The sequence below is a fragment of the Rhamphochromis sp. 'chilingali' genome (assembly GCF_963969265.1).
Source record: "Rhamphochromis sp. 'chilingali' genome assembly, chromosome: 16".
Classification (NCBI taxonomy): domain Eukaryota; kingdom Metazoa; phylum Chordata; class Actinopteri; order Cichliformes; family Cichlidae; genus Rhamphochromis; species Rhamphochromis sp. 'chilingali'.
In genome coordinates, this window is record NC_137943.1 from 10,044,933 (window position 1) to 10,069,088 (window position 24,156).

The 24,156-nt window shown below is 40.9% G+C and overlaps 1 protein-coding gene and 1 long non-coding RNA gene across 2 annotated transcripts; both read right to left on the reverse strand.

Moving 5' to 3' along the window:
- Positions 1-6,481: 6,481 nt before the first annotated feature.
- LOC308413047 (general transcription factor II-I repeat domain-containing protein 2A-like) lies at positions 6,482-7,657 on the reverse strand (the record flags this gene model as incomplete). The annotated part of the gene is made up of 1 exon (XM_080907832.1): positions 6,482-7,657. The coding sequence occupies one exon, from the start codon at positions 7,655-7,657 to the stop codon at positions 6,482-6,484; it is 1,176 nt and encodes a 391-aa protein (XP_080763958.1).
- A 9,259-nt stretch (positions 7,658-16,916) lies between these two features.
- LOC308413079 lies at positions 16,917-20,610 on the reverse strand. Its single transcript, XR_013974657.1, has 5 exons — positions 20,467-20,610; positions 19,989-20,052; positions 19,460-19,612; positions 19,009-19,098; positions 16,917-18,431 (listed from the first exon to the last, which is right to left on the reverse strand). It is a non-coding gene; the product is annotated as an uncharacterized lncRNA (long non-coding RNA).
- Positions 20,611-24,156: the final 3,546 nt, after the last annotated feature.

The window sequence follows — 24,156 nt, forward strand, 5'->3', positions numbered from 1 at the left end:
GCAGACTGACACACACTAGCATGGTCAGTAGCTTCGTAAACCGCAAATGGGCATCAACGCAAGCCAGCCTGTGGTGATGCCGAGCATCCAAGCTGCGCATGGTTTCCCTCTGTGAAATTGCCAGTTATAGAGTTGCAATTACCGACTACAGTTGGGGCTCTTCCCCCCTCCTCTTTTCCATGAGCACAAAACCTGCGAGCGACCATATTCTAATTCATGTTTGCCTGTCTCTTGAATAATAGATTGCAAAAGGCCTAGACCAGATAAAAAGCTTTTTCACCCCGAGGAAAGCTGGTGTTTGCGATTCGACGCATTGTTAAAAATACACCGTGCACGTTATCCAGCAACTCCAGTAACTGAAAAGAGTGAGACCTTCATTCACGGGTGGAAAAAAATAAAATACCTCCTCCTTTACTTCTGTGGTGACAGCAGGAGCAACGCTGGACCCGGTCCAAGCTGAGACGTATTGGCAGGTGAACGTTTAATGCCATTCACTCCTCCCCAGCGAACACACAACAACAGACCCCTGCCCCCTTTGAGCTTTAACAAATAACTCTCTTCTTCACAGCCAACGTGTGTCTTTATTTCCACACACAATTGAGTCATGATGGGATTACCCATTGTGTGTACAGCTGCAGTCACAGGATTACGGATGACTAGGGATGATGGCAGAGAGAACACAGTTCTAACCAACTGCACACAAGCAACCGGCTCCGTTTATTGCCAGCCTGGAAAGATGCTTGGAAGACCTGAGATCATACCACAATGATGTTATCGTCAAGAGATGATAGTATTTTTTTCTCTAAAAAGGATGCGGTATATGGTTTGAAGATAGGGCGAGACCCGCTCTTCAATACGGTTTTATTACGTTGGATGTATTCCTGAATGTCTGGATTGGATGCATAACCTGCCAGCCCCTTCTCTCTGTTCATCATACCTGTGTGACAACAATCACAGCATTTGTGACTGTGGGTGTGTGCCCAGAGGAGGCGAGCGGTGGCTGTCAGAAGTGACACGTGATGACTGGGTTTTGCAAGACACACCATTATCACAACTCTCACACCTCGGGCAAGAATGCGTATGTGCGAGGGAGCCGTGATAACAGGGTGCACCTTGTGTTCGTGCGCGCCTTGTAAGGCAGAGCTGAACATCTCTGTCGGCAGCTGGGCCCCCATGGTGGCGGAGCGGCGGCAGCCGGCGTCATGGGAACGCTGAGTAGAAATGCTGTTATTACACCTCTGTGCAATGTGGTAATTTACTGTAATTCTAGTCAGTGTCACAACAGCGCTCATGTGCTTTTGAAACGCTGTCATGTTTTTCAGAGGCAGCGAGAAAGCAGATACACGGGTGATGAGACACCACAGGGTTTTTTTGTTTTTCTTTGGCTGATGCCTTCTCATGACAAAACCAGACCCCCTGCGAACTTGAGTCACACTGAGAGGCAGAGATGTCAAATGTGGTCGGCGATCAGCGGGGACAGTGTCCAGACGTCCCGTGCCAGCACAAAACTGTTATTGGTGCGCGTCTCCGTCTTCTTTGGAGAACGAACTGGGGGGAGGGGCGCCATGGGACACACCGTGACTCACCCTGTGCACTGGAAGGGGACCGAGGGAGGAGAGAGAAAGACTGAGAGTCACTCGTCATCACACACTACATCATTTCCCTCCCTCATTACAGCCAGTGCCACCCACACTACTAAGAGTATGCTCACACACTCGCGTGTGATAGAGTATGAAAGAAGTAGCCTCTACATCAGTGTGTCAGAGGAGCTTAATGGGCAAAACAGGCGGTAGCAGTGAAGCACTTACCCAGAGCAACCATCCTGTGTAATACCGTACTCACAGTGAGAGCAGACATTCAGAGAAAGTGGTTAAAAGCTTGTGCCAATTAGCATGTTTCACTGTCTACATCCTGATGTAGGCCTTCTTTCAGTGACAGATCACAGCACGCACCGTTCCACATATTTAATAGGAAATCTGTTTTCATCCGGCTTTTATTGGGTTAGTCAGATTTTGCCTGTGTATGAGGTGTTAAGAGTAGACTACTGATTCAAAATAAAAAAAAAACAAAATTGTAATAATAAGCTCGGGGTGCAGATTGAATATGAACACAGTTCTCGAAAAATCTAACCTGCCTCTAGTGTAGTGGCAATGTGATGCAACTTATGCTTCGCACAGATAAAAAAAAAGCTTGGCATGCAATTACTAAATTAGTCGAGAAATTAATTTCAACCCAGTGAACTGACACAAAAACGCACTGAACTGCTAATCTGGGAGCAGGAGGGCTAGAAATCCTCTGGAATTTAAAGTTTAATGGATTAATGATGTCAAGGCTCTCAAGTGGATAGGATGGTAGCACAAAGTAACTCTGGAGGAATTAAAGTGCTTATGGGCGATGTCTGCATGGGAGTCTGCTGGTATTGTAGGTGCTTTAGCGAGGAGTAACCCAATTCTGCTGATGGCTGTGCAGCATAAACTGCCCATCTCCGCTATTGTAGTCTTTGATTAATCTTGCATTTCCTTCCATCCAAGGCTTCTGAGTGGCCTTAAGAGTCAGTAAAAAAAAAGCTTTATCCACTGGATGGCATGGTCTATTGTTTTCCAAAAGCACACACAGGGACTCAGCATTATGCAAGGCCATCTATGGGACCATTAATAGCTCAGTCAGAAATATTAGTTAGTCATAGGCAAATAGCTGAACTGCAAATTGAGTAAAAAGCTGTTTTTCTTGACTATAATAGCATGAATGTTTCCATAACAGAGTGCTTGCTTGAATGTTAACAACGCCTCTCCCCCATCTTTTTCCCGTAGACAGAAAGACAGAGTAGAAAAGGATGTACAGCAGGTTAATGTGACCAAGAATAGAGAGGGAAATGTACTGACAAGGGAAGGGGGTGTGCTGAAAAGATGTAGTGTGAATGAAGAAAAAGAAAAGAAGACGGATGGAGGACAGTTAGTAAATCAGGAAGTGAAGAAATTTAGTAAGGAGAGAGTGAGGGCAGCTATGCAGAGTGTGAAGGTTGTCCAGATGATACACCTGTGGAGGTATGAAGATATCGAACATGTCAAATAAGGAGCTGCCAGGCAGAAGGAAAAGAGGAAGACCTCAGAAGATTCATGGAGATAGTGTGAGGTGGATCCACTGTGGCGACCCCTAAAAGAAAAAGGAGACCTCTTCCCCTGCTACATGATGGTCAACATTTTACTCTGCCATTTACTGTGGATGTTAAGACGTACAAATAGGAAACAACATGGTTATTACGTTGTTTAATCTTGACCTCAGAGGGTACAAATCAGAGTTAACAGCCTTTAGAGACTATAATGATAATTCTAAAGTGGATATTTAGTAGGTTATATCAAGCAGAAACATTCAGAGCTGAAAAATGAAGCCAGAGGTAAATGCCAAAAACTGCAGTTCTTCTAGTCGCCACTTGAGGCTAACTCCAAAAATGAGTGAACCCCCATAGACTTCAATGTTAAAATGCCCAACTTTGCGCTATTAAAATACATGCCTACAGTAGGGCTGCCACAATTAGTCGACTAGTCATGATTATGTCGACTATCAAAATCGTTGACAACTAATTTAATAGTCGGCGCGTCATTTGAAGCTTTGCAAGATCCTGAAAGACGCGGGAATAAGTAGTAGGATTTAAGAGTGTAATAACGGACTAAAACAGAAGATGGCAGCACTGCATATACAAGGATGCCAGCTGCCATTAAACATCAAAGAAGAAGAAGCAGTCTCCGGAATCATAGCTGTGTCCAAATTCAGGGGCCGCATCTTTCGGAGGCCACATTTGTAGGCCGATTAAGTCACAGCAACGCGACGAAGGCTGTCCAAATTCGAAGACTCCTCCAAGTGCGGCCAAAAAATGCGTCCTCCTTGTCCCCAGATTTGAAGGATGGGTCTACTCCACTGACACAATCTGCAAATTTCATTAAAAGCTTAATAAACTATCATCTTGTTTTTATTTTTAGTTAGCACATATCTTAAACGTGGGGCAACCGTGGCTCAGGGGGTTGGGAAGCTCATCTGTAACCGGAAGGTTGCCGGTTTGATCCCCGAGCTCTCTTTCCTGGTCGTTGTGTCCTTGGGCAAGACACTTTACCCTACCGCCTACTGGTGTTGGCCAGAGGGGCCGATGGCGCGATATGGCAGCCTTGCTTCTGTCAGTCTACCCCAGGCAAAAACGAAGGAAAACGCTGCTAGGAACATGCCAAAGCAACAGGTGGCGATATATTCCTAACCGTATAGAAATGTTGGCCAATCAGAAGTCTAGAAGCCTGGGTGGGAAAGAGTAAACAAAGATGGTGCATAGAAGCAGAACTGAGTCCTATGTGTGGAAGGACAGAAACTGTGTTGTATATGTAAGCATGTAAACACTGCACAGAGTAAAATTAACAGTAACAGTATTTTGTCTAAGTCCGCCATTGTAAAAATCCATTTCACCGAAACAATAACGTAGCGCACAGTGTGACGTCAAAAAAGGCGCACAACTTTGACGCTGCGTTTTCTCCGTTTTCCTCGTCCACGTGTAAATGCAAAAACTGAGTTTTCGAAAATCTCCACCCTTGCAGGCGTTTTTAAAAATCTCAGTTTTCAGTGACCGAAAACGCAGTTTACATGTGGACGAACGGTGCAAACACACAGAAAAATCTGCGTTTTCAAAAATACCCGGGTACGTGTGGACATAGCCTAAAATTCTCAAGTTCTCTAGTGCAATATTTCATCCTCTTATCTAAATAATAATAAAAAACTAAAATGTTGGCTACTAAAATGCTAACATTAAAGCTTAAATACTGAGTATACACACTGGTGACATCTTGGTGGCTACATCCATCTTCATAGACAGTCTATGATAATTATCAGCTTTTGGTTTTTGGTCAATGTTTACCAACTAAACCTCATTCAATATCATACTATAGCATATCAGCATTGTAAGAGTGATTAGACATTAAATCTCTTTGGTTTCCACTATGTGGTTGCAGTTATTAGAAAAGAAATTTTATTTACCTAATTTAATGACCACAGATCAACCTTATGCTGAGACATGACTGAAAAGTATGTCAGTCTTACATTAGTGTTAGGAAAAAGTCAGGGGACTAGCAAACTAGTTTATATGTCTAATTATACAATAAATTGGAATTGCTGTGTGATTATAATAACTATAATAAAGAGTACATGATTGTGTTTGCCCATTTGGAAAACCTGCAAGGAACATATTCTCATCTACAACCTGCTTGTAGCCTCAAACCAAAAGAACAATCCTTCATTAAAAGTGGATATGTACTGGACTAACAACATCCTCCTGCATAAACCAAAACTAAAGAAGGAGAGAGGGGTTTAATTAAGATGGTTTCAGAGAGCACTGTGGAGCTCTGTTCACCCCAGATACATACCAATTAAGGCTTTTTTAGTCAGGCTGCTGCTCCGGAATACAATTTCTCCCTACCTATCACCTGCAGTGACAAAAAAGGTTTTGCTTGGGACATGTTTTGTGATCTTGGGATATTTTCTGGTACATTAGTATCTCTCACTTAAAGATAAAATTAATAAAAAGAAAGAAGAAGAGACAAAATTGTGATGATGCGGTCACAGGAAAGGTTTGGAGATGTTCCACTGATGGGATATATGAGATTGCCAGAGTGGATATGAAACATCAGTATTTCAAGGTGACTTCCTGGGAAACTATACAGTTGCAATTAAATTAAACTCTAGATCTGAAAGGGTGGCACCAGTTTTTGTCCAAGTTTCATTAACTATTTTTTTGTTTTACTACTTGCTTGTACAGGACCATCAAAGAAGCCAAAATCAGGAAAGTTCGTGAGGATGTTTAGACAGTTAAGACTTCAATCACACCGGCCTAGAGAACAGTCTGCAACCATCTGGCAACCACTGGTCACTAGGGAAAAGTGTGCATTTTGCAACTTTGCCAAGTGGGTGCTGAAGGTTGCTGGCAGCCACTAGTGCAGGGGTGGGCAAACTTTTTGATTCGTGGGCCACATTGAGTTCTAACATTTGACAAAGGGGCCGGAACAGGAGTAGATAGATGGCATGCTTTGAAAACATCACCTCATTGGGGGAAAAATACACATCTTGGGATATGGAGAAAACATGTGCTTTAATTTCCAATGAAAATGAAGAAAAGCATTACAATAAAATCTCTGACTTCGAAATGAGCCTTTAAACACTGAAAATCAAATAAATGAATATTTTATTTTAAAGCACTGAAAGTTCTGTTATCCTTCAGGATATCACATCACTCTCCTCCTAACTCTTTTTTTTTTTTCCAAAAACGGTAGGAGATGCAGATGTACTTGTCCTGTTCCTTTTATTCAATTTGTTTCCCCGGTGCCCCAAAAGTCAACAACGACCAGTGCAAGGACGAAACAGTTGCAGCAAGTCAGTCTGTGAAGCGTTATATTTGATCTGCGCGCACTGTTCATTTTAACAACGTGCGTATCACGGAGAGACACACATTTTAATGGGAGCAGTGTTGTTGGTCTCCTTTTTTAGCCAGCGCATCAAAGTCTGGAGTTAGTTTTGTTGTGGCGATTCTCAGGATTGATCTGAGGTGTAGGTCTGTTAACTTGGATCTGTGGCTGGCTTTGTTGATGTTCATGACGCTGAATGTCTGTTCACACACGAAGGTAGAGCCGAACAAAGCCAACATCATCTGCGCTTTTCGCCTTAGATTTGGAAACGCGGCATCATTGAGTGAAGCATAGAAGTCATTTAGTTTCAGAGAGCTGAACTTCTCTTTTAAGGCAGGGTCAGACTGAAGGTCGATGAGTTCGAGCTGAAGCTCCTCTGGAGCTGTTTCGGGGTCTTGTGACAGAGGAAAGGCCACCAATTGAAGTGACTTGTCAATTTTATCGAAATCCAAAAACCGACGGCAGAATTCTCCGTGCAGTGCATCCAGTGACTCACTGTATTTCTTTACTTTTGCTCCGGCCTCTTTCAGCGTGGCTAGTGTAGGAAAATGAGTGAATGACTTGTTCAAAATCTGCCTGGAGAATAAAGCCAGCTTGGATTTGAAGGCTTTCACGTTTGTGTGCATGTCATGCACAAACTGCTCCTTCCCCTGCAGTTTCACATTGAGCTCATTCAAGTGTGAAAATACGTCTGTAGCAAACGCAAAGTCACACATCCAGCTCTTGTTGCTCAGCTCAGGAAATTCATCAGTCTTCCCCTGCCGCTCCAAAAACACGCCAATCTCCTCTTTGAGCTCCCACACTCGTTGAAACACTTTGCCCAAACTCAACCAGCGGACACGGGAGTGATAAAGCAGGTCCTGGTGATCCGCATCAGTTTCCTCCAGGAACGCAATGAACTGACGGTGCTGAAGTCCCCGTGCGCGTATGAAGTTGACAAGTTTCACCACAGGATTCACAACATGATTCAGCTGTAACACCGATTTACATAGAGATTCCTGGTGGATGATGCAGTGGAGGAAAATCACATCCTGGTCAGAGTTTTCATCTTTCACTTTATTCTGGATTCTCCTCAGCAGGCCAACGTTTTTTCCCGTTAAATTTGGAGATCCATCTGTGGTGACATTAACAAGCTTACTCCAGGGAAGCTTCATGTTTTCGATGGCAGCAGACACTCGTTCAAACAAGTCCTCTCCCCGTGTTTGTCCTTTCAGAGACTCCATTGTCAAAAACTCCTCCGTTATTTCAAAGGTTTCGTTGATTCCTCGGATAAAAATGAGGAGCTGAGCAGTGTCTTTGACATCGTTGCTTTCATCCAGTGCTAAAGAATAAAAAGTGAATGACTTCGCCTTTTTGTTTAATATGCTGGTGATGTCTTCATCTATTAGTTCTACACGGCGAGTCACTGTCCGCCGTGATAAACTGATTTTCTCAAATTTGTCTTTAGTCTCCGGGCACAAAATACCTGCTGTCTCTACCATACATTCTTTTAAAAACTCGCCCTCTGACAGTGGTTTGCTGGCCTTTGCTATTTTGAATGAAAGCATAAAACTGGCCTTGGTACTTGACTCTTGAATGGCAGTTTGACGGTGAAAAAAACTTTGCTGAGCCTTCAAATTAGCTGCCAACTTCTCAGCAGCAGATTCCCGTTCTTTTGTTGAGAGCTTGCTAGCATAATTTGCGTGCTTTGTGGCAAAGTGACGGCTAATATTATACTCTTTAAAAACCGCCACAGTTTCTTGGCATATCAGGCAAACAGCAGATGATCGGTGTTCAGTGAAAAAATATTTAGTTGTCCACTCCTTTTTGAACACTCGACATTCTCTGTCCACTTTCCTTTTCTTGGGTCCGCTCATCTTCATACAGGGGCGGTAGGTCACAGGGTAAAGTGCAAACGTGGAGTAATAGGCCTACGCCGCTTCACCTCAACAAAGCCAATATATCTAGAGTGCGCCATCTAGTGAGGAAACATCAGAATTGCAGGGGAAATAAAACATTAACAAGGTTAATTTATTAAATTTTTTTCAAGTTTGGCGGGCCGGATCAAAACGTTTAACGGGCCGCACGTGGCCCCCGGGCCGTAGTTCGCCCATGCCTGCACTAGTGTGATCACAAAGAGGTGTATTGTGCTGCACTGAAAACCTACCTTCTATTGATTTGGTCAGTAGCAGAGTGCTGTGGTAGCCCGTAGTTGTACGGAAGGTGGCAACTCGTCTGCAAACACTTGTAAACTACTTGCTGAACGATAGAGAAACTGAAATGTGCAATGCAAACTGGACAAAGGAGAAAAGTAAAAATTGCACCGTTAAATGTGCTGTTGCAACAGGATAGGGGTGACTTACTGTGAAGGAAAACGTTCTGTGTTTCCTGTTTGGATGGTACTTTTTCAAGACAAGTCAGGGTCTTTCATGCAATTTACAGGTGACAACTGCAATCTGCTAGTGGGAAAACCAATAACAGGGAGGTTTTTGATACAGCATCCTCTAAACACACAATTTCACCCAGTGACTGCCAGCAACCACTTGCTGGTTGGGGAAATCACGTTTTTCCCTAGTGACTGGAGGTTGCCAGGGTGATGATGACCAGCCTCTAAGTTTGGCCTAAGAGAGATGCAATTGGTGTAATGAGAGACCAGACCTGTGTGGATAACAATTGAAAACGAGATGTGTATAACAAAAACTGCCAAACAAAGGCTCCCAGCTTTGCCTACTAAGCTGAATAGATACTGCACACCAGAGAAGAATTGGAGCCTCAACCTATCCAGTGAATTAAAGCTAAAATAAAAGGATGGAAACGAAGTGGGAAAAAAACAAACCTGCAAATCCTGGGCTACATTCCCAACCTTTAATTGTGAACAGAATTTTTTTAATGAGAAAAAAGATCAAACCTCTTTTAACTTATTCATTTTCATTTGCATATACACCATGGGATACAACACTCAAGCACAAAATGACAGATAAAGCACTTGGAAACAAACACAGCATCTTCCAAACAAATGGTAAATCAGGAGTCATAGTCAGTATTTCTTTGACGAGTTTGCACGTGCCCTTGTAAACTGCATAAAAAGTGTCTGATTCACTTATTAGAACAAGGACGACCTTCTCCTCCCGAAGCATTATTTTTTCCTTGCATGTTTAAACACTGTAATAGCTCCAAAGTTGACGCTAACTCAGTATGATTAGAAAGTGAAATCTCATTAAGGGCAACACCACTCTTCTCATTATATCACCAAATGCATCTCCGCTCCCAAATTAGTTTGAAAAGAAAATAACCCTATTATGTGTGTATAAAAAAAAAAGGACAGTCAAAAACAACCTTGCTCTAGGGACTGGACATACAGTCGACCTAGTCCTTCTAATTCCTGTTGCGTGCTTTTCTCACCTGGCAAGTGTCTCCCCGGGGTAGGTGACAGAGGTCACGGGCAGAGGATAGTGGGTCTGATGTGAAAGTATAAGCCCTGGGGGCAAAGTATGACAACCGACACCATCACTATCACCATTATCATCACATTTTCATTTGCAGGACTCCCACTGTGTGTAGCCATGGCGACAATCAAAGGGAGATTGGAGCTGCTCGCCCTCAAGGTTGGTGCAATGTCAGGGTCAGTGCGGTGGCCTTCAAACTGCACATCTACACAAGGTAGTGACACAAGATTTAAACAGTAATTAGCACATTACAGAGACACACAGGGCCATGCATTCATTGCCAGTGCATTTGGATTGGTTTGTTTTTTTAACATCAACAGAGCCTCCAAGATGATCAGATGATTCCTCGAATGGTGCAGTTTGGACAGTTTACAAGAATCTGAGTGACGGAAATGGCTTTCACTGTTGAGCTGCCACATTACGGCCCGCATGGTGCTTCCGTTCCTGCAACTGTTCATGAACAAAACAGGGTGTCCATGCTTACCATGAATGAAGGAACCAAGCTGTGGTCAGTCAACTGAGCAGCACTCTAGATGGACGACATGACAGGTCTCCAGAAGTGAAGCCAAGAATACCACGGAAATGGCCTCTGCTTCCTTCCTGCTGTTAACTTAATTATTTAACTTCAGCGGCCCTCTGCCAAGGCCAACTGCCATATATTACAGTTTTAAAGAAAGTGATCCTTTCCTCCAAGATCATGAACTTATAACTTGCAGTGTTTCCATACTCTTGCTAGTGAACATACAAGCAATCGGCACCAACAACCTCAGTCATACTGAAAACACAGCCTGTGCAGTAGAGACTGGGCATGGAGACGTAGCATTCTGTCAAGGCATCTCTTATTGGGGTAAAAAATACCCCACCTTTTCTATGATTGGAGGTCGGACATCACATAACGTAAAATATCAACATATAAGGGACATACATTTTTAAGTACTTATGCCTCAATTTTTCAATTTATCTTAGCTAGGCAGCTCATTGTCTTTGTTTTTTTTAAAGATGTCACACTTTTTGGGATCAACTTGAAAGAAAGACAGACGTAAAATCCTATTGTGTTTATAGACAGAATGACAAGTATGCAAATGATACCAAAACTATGACCTCCTTGCCAGACATAATAGTAATAAGTGGTTTTCCTTATTAACTGTAACCAATACTCTGTCAGGGACCAGGGACGAACTTTAGGTTAGGTCTTTCTAAGGTTATTATAGTTAACTAAAACAGTGGGAACAGGCAAAAACAGTTAACTATTTTACAATATGCCTAATGTGGCACTGATGAACATGTTTATTGAGAATCCGGTTGTCTACAAGGCCGAGTCAACTGCTTTCAAAAGTTTCTGTGTTTTTATTGTGACACCTGTGCTGATTTTCTTAGATTTCACCTTTGACACATGCCCTCCATTCAATCAGTGTTGGGAAGGTTACTTTTAAAATGTATTCCACTACAGATTACAGATTACATGGCCCAAAATGTAGTTTGTAATGTATTCCATTAAGTTATTCAGTGTGAGTAACATATTACTTTAGATTACTTGATATATTGTCATGCTTTTTACAACTACATGAATGTGCTATTGCTGTGTGTTTTATTACTATTACTGAAGGCTACTCACCACCAAGCTAACGTTGTTAGCTGGCGTTAGCTGAGGTTAGTTCATAGACCACAGACTGTTAGACTTGATGGACAGCATTAACAACCTGCTAGCTGCAAATAATCATGTGCAGTTCTGAAAGCAACACCAACTAGATTTTTAAATCTTAATATAAAATGAGTAACAGGGCAGACATTAGATAAGGCTGCACTTTTTGCAGTGATCTCGTGTAGAAAACGATTTCTGTATCAGTAATATGTTTTCTTTCTGTCTGCTTTCAGAACTGCACATGATTATTTGCAGCTAGCAGGTTGTAATGCAGCCTTCATTAATAGTAATAAACCTAGGGTGACCATATTTTGATTTCCAAAAAAGAGGACACTTGGCCCAGTCATGAAGAACTTTAATAATACTGTTTGCTTAAAGAAAACTTTAACATATTTAAACGATGCCTTCTCTGTCCGGTTAATGTTTGGTAAAATAAAAAATGTCTTATATAAGTCAACAAATGCAAAAAACAGAGGACTCTAAATAAATCACACAGCAATAGTACATCGAGCATACTGAAGTGGTACATAACCCAGGTAGCTACCACGACTAAAACAAGGTAGTTGCAGTAGCTAACGTTAGTTTTTTTAAAAAGAACTTATCCAGATGTTTCTTTAGGGTGTAGGTGGAGTCTTTTGATGCTGGCTGCTGGCAAACAGAGTTTGCATTGCATGGTCAGATTTCCGGTCAGAGCCTCTTAATGCGTGTTTTGTTTGGGTTTCCAATAATGCGTGGAATTACCAAAACTAGAGAGGGAATAGCCTAACATATGAAACAGGAAAAGACCGCTGTGCAATCCATTTATTTCAACAAAGTAACTGTATTCTAATTATCAACTATTTAAGCGGCAACTGCAATGGAATACAGTTACTCATATTTTGTATTTTAAATACGCAACATGTGTTCTGTTACTCCCCAACACTGCATACAATAATAATTAAGAATACCAAGAGTGAAAATAATGAAAACTAAACCAAAATTAAACATTTTTAAACATTAAATATTCTAACAATAAATAAACTGAATTAAGAAAATCCACTCTGGAAACTAAGTAAAACTAAACTGAATTAAAAATAAAAAGTCAAAATGAAATTAAAAAAAAAAAACAATTAGAAACTACAAAACTATAATATTCTAGTGCTTCCAGTTCGCTAACAAACTAAGAGCGCAATTAAGCTACAGAAAAAAGTAACTAATATGCAGCAGTTCAGCACTGGGAATTTAAAAAAAAATGATTTAGGGACATTTTTGAATCAGTTACAACGTAAAGCTTGGTTGGAAACAGATATAAAGGTTGTGAAACAACCACGAACAGCGTTTTGGTACCCTTAATTAAATAAATACATCTGTGCCTCAGCCTGGCATCCCTCCCAGCCAATGCTGTCAAGATGCATCAAGAAGTAGAAATATTATGAGCACATTACCACTTAGCATGCACCCTGTTTCCGTCCTTGTCACTTTCATGTGTTCATGCATGTGCATGTCGATGAACTTGCAGCATTTATCAGCAGTATATAGCTAAACGAACAGAGCAAGCATAAACTGAGTTACTTTTTTATGAAGCAGTAGTTAATTTTAAATATATTTCCAACTCAACAAATATCAGCAAGCCAACTAGAGGCTTTTAACATGGCAGCTTAGCTGTATATCTCAGTAGGCAGTAGAAATGAAAGAGAATAGACAACAAATGGCAAGCTTCAAGAAAGTTAAAATAGTAAAAACACTAACACGTCACAGGAACACATCAGGTCTGAGATCAGTGTTCTGTACCTTCATTGTGTGTCGAATGACGTTTACCTTTTTGCAGGACAGTTACTGTAAGCCAGGGGTGGGCAACTCAATGGCCGGTGTCCTGCAGGTTTTAGATGTGTCCTTGATCCAACACAGCTGATTTAAATGGCTAAATTACCTCCTCAACATGTCTTGAAGTTCTGAACACAGTATATTAATTAACCACAAGGATAATACCTCTTTAGAAGATAACCTAGGTGAATTAACTTTGCCTAGCATGCTGATAAAATGGCTAGTATTCTGACAATATAAACAAACTCTGTTTTTCCTCATTTTCATAGCTCTGACAGTCCATATATGGACTCAGATCATGTTGTCAAGTCTGCTCACTTTCCTGTTTTTCAATAAAACTAACTGCTTGCCAAGATTTATTAGCTCCAAGTCTAGCATGAGCACATTTAGTCATGATGGCAGAGGAATACAAATATACCACGGAGACTCAATGCAGTGCTATAAATTGGGCTTTAAATCCTCAAACAACATGAGAGAGGCATGAAAGTTCATTGATCCTTTCCAGTATCACTTCAATTCAGTACAATGCAATGAGGCTTAAGTTTCAATGAATAGTACTGCTAAAGGATAAAAGTAAAATACTTGGGCAGTACACAGTATTAGCCATAAACGCATGAATTACACAGTACACAGTATCATTTCTAACCCAACCACAGGGCTCCATAAACGAATCTACTCCTAGTGCCAGTCCCAAGCTTGGTAAATGGGAGACTTCTGTCAGGAAGGACATCCGGCGTAAAATCATTGCCAAATCAAACATGCAGATCCTCAGTAAGATTTTCACATCACATCGGTCAGGGCCTGGGTTAACAATGACCACCAGTGCTGCTGACCAGCAGGGTGTCGGTGGAAACTGTGCTACTGTTGGCCAAAGACAGAAGAGGGGGAGAAAGGGCAAGAAGCGGATGCTTGTGACAGAGTGAGATGGAGGCAGATTATCCACTGTGGTGACCCCTGCAGAGATCGGCCAAAAAGAAATGCAGTATTATTTCCACAGACATGTGTTCCAGGAGTGGCTCACTGGCCAAGATTGAAAGGTAAGAAGAACATCTGTGGATGTTGTGCATTTTCCCGCCACATCAAATTAAGTAGAGTTACGTCATAGTTTTAAGATTTAATTAACTTTATATTTTAACATCTTACCTGGACTATCAAAAGACAAAAGCTATTTGCTTTATTATGATAAAGTAATACATCAACACTACTGTGTGGCAATTGGTCACAATGTGTCAGTAATGTCTTCAACTTGTATGCTTGCCTTTATCAAAATCATTTCATTGAGGTAAACCATAGAAGTAGGCATATCAATCCAAATATTGATACCAATGTAGTACTAGTGCGATAGGATCGATTCAACTCACCTCAACTCTATTCTCAACTGACTGCCACCTCATGGGGTTGGTACAGCAATGTGGCCCAAAGTCCTGTGACAGCATTTGCATGGGACACAAACACAACACAACAATGGAGGACGTCGAGGGGATGGTGTAACCTCTGCTCGGTGTATCGGTGTATAGCTTTTTTCAGACTCGGGGACCATGGTGTCGTTTTTTGTGCGGCCATTTCCCTCATTGCTGAGTTAAAAATGAGCAGTTTTGATTTTTGTGAAGTCGTCGAGTGATGCCACTGACTGGCCAATTGGTAGCATGCAGTCTGTTGACGTCACATTTTGGATCGACTCAGCTCACTGAATTGTTTTGACTGTCACGTCTTTTATTTCAAGCCTCTAGCACTTTAAACATCTTTAGCGACGGGCGCATTTAAAAGGCGTGTTTTGTTGTGCTACCTAATTATTTTGGAAAATAAATTCCACAGTGAGGTCATTACAATGTGTTCAAATTTTGCATCATTTTAATTCATCTCATAAATCATGACACACTCCTCTGTCCTAAATAAGCCGTCTTCATAGATTAACAGCATCAGTGTCTGTATTGGTATCAGCAATACTGGCCCTGTATTTATTTGGTATTGGATTGATACCAAAATTTCCAGTATGCAGCTGTTGTCACCTATACTCTTCGTGCAGTGATCTTCGTGAGTTCCTAAATGGAATAAAACCACAAGATATGACATATGAGATATGATTTCAAAAGTATAGACACTGACAACAGTGAGAGGCACACACCATGTAAGGTCACCTTTGGCGTCCGGGTTGTGACTCATTCATCAGCGGAGGAAAGGTTAGGCTGGATGTTTCTGTGAAAGTGCACGTCACGCGTGATCATTCGTTACTCCAGGCTGAACAGTGTGCATCCAATCATGTATTTAGTCAACATGTCACATCTCATCTCCGCGCAAGTGTGTCTCAGCTGTGTCTCGCCCGTGTGGGGTTTGCGTGAGAACACAGTGAGCGTTGAGTCAGTATTGTATATCCACGTCTGCGCTCATGTTGTGCATACGAGAGCGTATCCGTTATTACCCCTCAGAAAATCTCCGGTCTCTGTGTCAGCTGATCTCAAGGAGCACCTAATGCTTCAGTGTGTCACATCAGACAGCAGCAAATCTCAGATGACAGAAAGGCACAGATGAAGTAAGTCCGTGAAACGTTAGGCAGAAGCTCCCCTGGAGGAGACTGTTACTCATATACATGCATCTCCAACCAAAGACTTATCAAACGTGGCACGTCTGCAACAGCTTTTTGAAGGGCTTCTCCCGCCCTACACACCGGGCTTAATCACAAGCACATGGTAATGGGACGTCTGTGACGGTAGGCTTATTGAGAGTAAGGCATGGCCGAATTGATTTCAAGTATCTGCCAAACGTTTTATCGGCCTCTTGCTAAGCACCCCGCTAAACGGTCATGTCAGAATGCCATTATAGTCCGAGCACGAAGAAGGCATAACTGCTCCTTAAATCACAACTATAAATGTGTTTATTTTTGTCAACAACTGAAAAGAAGGGATACATTAAATAATAGATGTGCAACTTAAAGACTGGAAAGGAAATAAGGGATGAGAGTATCTATGGCAGAAATTGTAAATCTGCATTTAATGCCTCAGTCTCAAATAGTATCCACAGAACATCAAAGACCCCCCCACCCCCAACCTCCATCTCAAAAAAAAATCTAAGAAAGAAAAGCACACAGAGGATTACTCTCCTCCAATCGCATACATTCACTCTGACGGGATCTCGCCACTCCTCACTAACAGACCCCCCCTCCCACGCTGAGAATGAGAAGCATTGCATGGTGAAAGCAAAAGAACAGGGGCGGAGGGAGCGGAGGAGTGGGAGCAGCGGGGAAGAAAATAAAGCTAGAAGTGTGAGTCGGTCAATACTGAGATGTAACCTGACACGGAGACAGGCAAATCAGGTAATGGGAAGATGGAGAGAGAGGGTTAGAGTGTTTGCCCTTTAAAGGACAAGGGAGCACTTAGGGTCTCTGAGGACAGGCACTTAAATAAGTCTTCCACACACACACAGTTGGCTGAAATTAGATGATGTCTTACATCATCCAAAACATTTACACTTTGCTGTTATTTTCTGCTAATACAACATACAGTAATAGAGTTTTAACTCACTGGGTGTTATTATTGTTTAAGAATGTGATCATACTGCATTTACCCTCTGGCTGCTCATATTGCAGTGCACTGAAAAAAATATGTTGTTGGATTTACTTAATTCAATGGTGGACATTTGTTGCACACAGATGTTTTGCTTTGGCAGCAACTTAAACAATTGAGTTAAATTAACACAATTTATTCATGTTCAATAAACCTGTGCAATTTGTGTTGATAAAATGTGACTTAAACATGTTTTGATGAAGTAATTTGAGCTCTTGAAATATTTTAATCCTTCACAATTTTCTCACTTTATCCCAACACCATTCAATAACTTTTACCCAATACTACTTGGTCACTTAAATACTACATGTTATCTTCAAATTACATTTTGCTATTATATTCTAGTATCAAATACACAATTTTCAAATGGAGGCCTTATAACAGATTATATTGTCCTCTTCCAAGATGGTTGCTGGCATCCACCAGTAACCTTTCAAAACAAAATGTCTAATTTCACTGCATTGACAGTAGGTAAAGAATTAAACTGACATTACTCCACTACTGAATCTATATAAATCAACAGTTAAATAATGTCAGTTCTTCCGTGTTCTCTGGAATCAATCACAGCAAAGAAATTAGACTCTTTCTTTTGAAAAATGTTGGGAAAGAACAAATCAAAACATTCTATTTAAGGCCTCTGACGTCAAGATTCAGTTAAACAACAATTATAACTAAACAATTTGAGATAATGTTAGTTTCCATTAACATTAAATTAGGTTACTGAATTGGCAAACACCTTCCTATTAACATTACCCATTTTACCCCAATAACTAAAGAAATTAGCACTTGCAGGTCAAAACCTTTATTCAAGAGATGCAAAAATAACATTGATACAGTGACTGTCAAAAATTACAGCACTGATCATACTGTGACATCTTGGTTCAAAACAGCACACTTAGAAATATTCAACGTTCCTTACTTCAACTGAATGAAACTGAAAATACCATTTCACACGGCCCATATGGGATATTTAGACTGCATAACTGTTCATGCTACATCTCTTCACTAGTAAAAGAAAGAAAAAATACAAAGAGAAATTTAAAAATGCTGCCAAACAGAGAACTTGTACAGAGTAAAAGGAAAAACAAACAACAACAACAACAACAAAAAAACGGCTCGTCCTCATGGCAGTTGCAGTGTATATAAAAATGAACCCTGCGATCTGTTCCTGGAATTGAGCTTCAAAAATGCAGCAGAACAAGTGTGAGATTTAAATGTCTTCTCACCTAGAGCTGGTCACCTCACATGCATAACAGTGAGCTTTCATTGCAGGAGCAGTTTTGTCTTAGTTGTGAACTTTTCTTGAGAGCTGAGTTGCTTCCAACTCCATTACCACCCTTTGAATCACCTCAAAAGTGTAGCAGAGTTGTGATGGGTAACTCATATTGAAGGAATAAAAAAGGTCCAAACAGCATGGCTACTGCAAAGGTCACGTTATCCAGATCTTGAAGAACTACTATACCCTCGATGATGATGCCAACATCAGAAAAGTCATTGCCTGGTGCATCCTCTGGAGACAGATGTTCATTGTGGTTTTCTCAATCTGTGCAGTGGCCTCAGTCAAGTCCTGGTTAAACACAAAACATTTTTTTAAGATTCCCTTTTAAACTCATCTCTTTTGAATCTACCAGTTCTAATGTTAGAGTAATTTAAACCAATGCAAGCAACATAGTAAATAGCTATAGCCAAAGAGTGGCCTGCCATGCTGCCATTCATGGTCTAACAGAGTTTCTAAGAGAGGGTGAAAAACATAATTTTACATTCGTTTTTGTTAGAAAGACACCGGCCCATCAGAAATCCAGGTTTTGTCACTCAGAAGATGTTAGAATTTAGACTTTCAGCCCCACAATTTGGTTAGCTGTTGGTCTTTTTTTTTTTTTTTTCAAACAAAAGCTAATGTAAATATTGGTGGGATTTTCCTTTGTTCACTAGAATGACAAATTTAAAGTTTTTTCACACTGATGTGACCCCTAATACAGGGGTGGGGCCTCAAGGGCCGGCGGCCGAGTTCACTACCAGGCCTCATGTGAACTTCAAATTATTAAAGAGGACTACTGGTCCTAACCAGTCCAATGAGGATCAAGTGGATAACTAAATGCATTTTTAAATGTTGCAAAGCCACAATCTACTCATAAAACACTCACCATGAACTCCTGCACCAAGATGTTGCAATTGTCTTTCACACAGATGCGGAGCACTTTGATGAGGGACTCCCTTCGAGCATTAATGTCATCCTAAAGTATTATAACAAAGAAAACAGAGATTTGTGAACTTTTCAGTAGCACAGAAGAAAATGATCCCAGACAAAAACTTAAACCAGTCAACATGCAACACCAGCATCTACAAAGCAATATCAAAAGTTCCTGTTTGACATCAACTTTATGGATATATAGTTTCCAGAACATTTATTTTTTTAAAAAGATCAATTTTTCTCAGTGGGCCAGTAAATGCATGACGAAAATTATGGCATCCTTTCGGTGGAATCAGTACTCACAGGTAATAGTTGACTGTTTCAATGGATGCAGCATAAAAATCTTTTACTGACCTAATGCAATACATATACACTTTGTAGTTAAAGAATTTTAAAGTTCTTACTGTCATTATGGCAGCTACATCCTTTAGCTTTGTGCCCTGTTCCCCCGATCACTTTGCAAACACTTTCAGCAGACTGTCAGAGAGAAACTCAGCTCCGTCAGAAACCTTGACTGTAAAGGCATGGTTGGGATGCACTGGAATGCTGCATTTCATCTGAAATGACATAAAATTATTTTGAAATAACAGCAGGCACTGTGCTTGGTTAATAATCAGTAATGTTTTGTTGAATAAAAACTGTGCTTCCAGATCTTATGGGATTAAAAAAATCCAAAGGTGTTTATTTCTGATTTGCAACCCAAGAACCCACAAGTTACAACCTCATTTTAGTTCAAGTGTGCATTAATGTGAGTCCAGTAATCACCTTTCTGACAATACATACAGGTATAAGTTAAACCTATGGCAGATTTTGGATTTCTCAGTTGTATTAATAGGGTGGTCTATTTGAGTATGCATGCACCTAATAATTATAAAAAACCTATTATAATTAAGTTACAGAAACCTTAAGCGAAAATAGAATATACTTTCTTACCATAACACCTTGAACCCACAATCCATCAGCTGACTCCTGGTGAAATGCAGAATAGATGTGGTCTCTCAATGTGCATCAACAAAAACAAAAACAAAAGGACAGCAGGTGAGGGCAGGAGGGGTAGGGATGTAAGCTAGCATAATACCGCTGATGATATTAGCTAAAGCTGTTCAATGTCCAAAATCTCACTAACACCACGGTGCAGTAAATACACAATGTAACTGAAGAGTCAGTTGACAAATCTATTCACACAGAAAACCAAATTATGTTATGAGTGCCTCGCAATTAGGTTTAATGTGATATTACGGCTCTTGTGCCAAAGACAAATTCAAATGAAAAAGCGCCAATTCTTTGACAACAGATAAAACAGCAAATAAGCTAACGGCTCTTTTTTAGCATGTTACATGGCGGCACTGTAGACGTTTAACTACATTTGGCTGAAATATGGTAAATATTAATTCAAAAAATCAAGACATACCAAAAAACGTAGAGTTGGCTGCTCGACTTGACTGAGATGGATGCATTTTTTAAACCACGATCCAAAGCCCGCGAGATGAAATCACGCGTGGTTTCACGAGATTTAACGTTGCTATCTTATTGACTTACTTCACCTGAACATGATATGAACAATTTAATACACCCTTTCTGCATATCATGTCGTTTTTACACTATATAGTTACATTTATCTTTAAAACATGAGGCAATTGTGTTAAATACATGCAAGATGCTTACATAAATCCAAGAGATGGCCAGTCCCTTTTTTTCAGTGTGTGATCAATATTAATCGAGTACAGCAAGTAGGAGTCAGGTAGAGCTGATTAGATTATGATCTCAATACTTTATGCTGCACTTAGGGCTTGGATTAGCACGCATTTTGTCCAGCTCAGATATCCAGATACTTTAGAATAGGGGTGTCAAACATAAGGCCTGGGGGCCAGAATCGGCCCAGCAAAAGCTTTGTTTTAAGGCTTTGGAAAATATGAAGGAGGGCAAAACTTGGACGTTTTATAGGTTTCATACTGATAAAGCCCTCCCCCACAGCCATTCATATACTGCAAGTTAATTAAGGAATAGATAAACAATTAAATGACAGAAAAGTTCCTGTTTTGCCCATGGAAAAATTAACAAAAGCTTGATATTTTATATTTATGGGACAGTCTAGGCATTCAGCCATAGTGATGGATTTCTTCCATTTACTGCAGCAGCATTTTTTTAAATCATGTAGAAAAACTGAACTAGAATGTTGATGCAAAGCCATCTTTTTTCGAGTTGGGTTAAAAAAGGGCAACAGTCAAACTACACAATATAGTTCAGAAGTCACACAGGAGGTGGCAACCTCCTAAGCTGAGAAGTGGCTCAAATGGCCACTTGAGGCTGTCTCCAGAAGCAAGTGAACCCACCTTTAAACCTCTCTGGTGTCAAATGTCTAATTTGACCCATATTTTCAAGGGGTGTCTTTTTTTTTTTTCTTTTTTTTTACATTTTCCCCACCTCTTTAATTGTGTGACTGTATAATTATATTACACCGTGACTCAATGCACTCAACCGGACCTCTTATTATCCATCTTTACCACTAGTCAGCAATCACGGGCTGCTAGCTGAACCTTTTGTTATCTCACCGGGGAAATTCTGTGTCACTGGGATTGCAAAGGTAGTATTACTCTCCTCACATCATCTCCTGAGGCCGGGAGAAGGGGCTCATCAACCTGCTCAAAGTACTTCAGTGAAGGGGAGACTTTAGCTCAAAAGGTCTGAATTAAAGTCCATTGGACTCCATGCGCTTGCACACAGTGTTTGTGTTTTGAGGTCATTTTAGAACACTTCCCATGAAATATCTGATGAATAAAGTGACTTTGTTCTTTGATTGCTTACACCACTGACAGTCAAAGAGGTCCGTGCTCCAGCTTTGGTATGTGAAGTTGTGTTTTAATTAGCAGGTGTTTACGTGTGTGTGATACACCCATACCCAAACACCTTTATAACTAAGCTTGCTTTAAAAAAAAATACTGAAATGGCCAAAATGCTAAAACAGAGGGATTTGACAACCTGATGAGGGACTATGCCCATCTTTGCCCATCTTTCATATGCAGTCTATAAGAACGACTAAAAAAACAACCCTCGGGCTGGGGCTTTATAAATCTACAGCTACTTAAAAAATGACTTGAGGAAATAGCATCACAACAGAAATGCCCGAATGAGCTCGAGATTAAACAGAACTATGTGTACAAATGTACATAAGACTGCTAACGCCAGCTTTGGAGTGTTTCACGGGTTATGTGGTAGCTCTCATGACCGGATAGCTTCTTGAATTTATTAGTATTTATAGCGTGTAAAGAAATTCTGCCAGGAGAGGCACAGAGCAGACACCTGTAGACCAAAATAAAAGCCTACATATACAACAGCAGACTGAGAATATCCCATCCATGACAGACCTCGGATGAAAGCAAAGTGCCTGGGAAAAGAGGATTGCAGCCCTGCATTTGCAGATAATCTTTGGGACGAGGCAGGGCAAAGAGAAAACTAGGAATTCTGTTTAACAAAATGGAAAGGGGGGGTATAAGCGTCACGCTTATCTCTGAAAGGCTCTCGCTACCCAACCAGGTCAGATGAATAAAGAGGTTTTAACCCAATTTCTCACGTCCAACGTGGTTGGCTTTGCTTACGCGTGACCACCGTAAGCAAAAGACAGTGTGAGGGAAAGTAAATAATCCTGTTTGTTTGTTTGTTTGTTTGTTTTACTTAAAAAAAAACTAGCTGGAGCTATAACAATGTGGTTTTGGTTCGTGGTTTCACATCAAAAGATTTCTTCAAACGCACATTTTCACTCCACGCTCTGTGGGGTGTTTTTCTTTTCTAAAAAGCACTTCAGCCGTGCAGGACAAAAACAGGGAGCACGTTTAGATGAGCATTTCTCACTGGAGAGTCTAACGAGTGCATTTAATAACGGAACACAAACACGATAAAAGGGACGGCACTTTCATTGGCTTTATAGAGGCACAAGCAAATGAGTTCGTACTGTGGAGAGCAGCAGCCTATTAGCCCTTGAGCTAATTTACTTCTATCCTGAGTGATGACTCATCACATGGATGGTGATGGTAGATCAAACAGAAAAACAATCCCCCAGCAGAAGTTTATGATAATGCTGGACTGCCCCCTGCTGGACGTCGTGAATCATTTCTTACATAATGGAGGTTACTGCAGTTCACCTTTATATTACTTGCAGACCTGGGTGAAATTTTTGGTATTTCTATTAAAACTGCTGTGCTCAAAAAAAAGTGACACAGTCTGATTTAATGTGAAGTGTACGGACTTACTGTGCTTATTTATATGACTTATAACGTCCACCTGCGCATCTCTCCCAGCCCCATAAGCTTCATCTCAAGTACATAATCGCCTTTTAAAAAGCTGCGAGACCTCATAAAATTAATCACCGTCCAAAGAAAATAGAGGAAAACATCTTAAGCCAATCACATGCAAGTCAAGCCCCGTAAAACAAGCGTTTTTGTGGCCTATTAGAGGTAGTGTCACCCATCTTGCTGACCTCCATTAGCTGCCGCTGTCTGATGCGACGCAACATTCTTCTTAATGCAGTCAACCACAACTGGCATTGAAGAACTGTATACAGAAGCAAGCACAACATTATGCAAACACCAACACTACGCATCAATCACATGCTGCCAGCAAAACCTTCTGATACTCAGTGTCATCTCTCTGGGGTGATTCTGTGTCACTCTGATTGCAGGGGTATCCTTATTTTCCTCTGGGGCTCAGGGCACAGGGTCAACAACAGATCATCGCTCCAGAGGCCAGGGGCTCATTGACCTGCTCCGAGTGCTTCGGTGAAGTGCAGGCTTTCAGCTCGGGAGGTCTGAGCTCAAATCCATCGCAGCTGATCATTTTAATTTTCTCCTAATGGCATTTGCAGCATCGCTGGGAATTTAATGTAAGCTTCTACAGTAAGAGTGTTATTAGTCATGAAATTCACGAGTGTCAAAGTAGCGCACGATTCCTGCTCTGCAAGATGACTCAACAATGCAGCAAGCTGAAAGGAGAGAATTTAACATTTAAAAGCTAAAACACATCAAAGACTGAAGGTAAAAACGGCCACTTCATTAGGTACACCTGTTCAACTCCTCGTTAACACAAACCTGTAATGAGCCAATCGCAT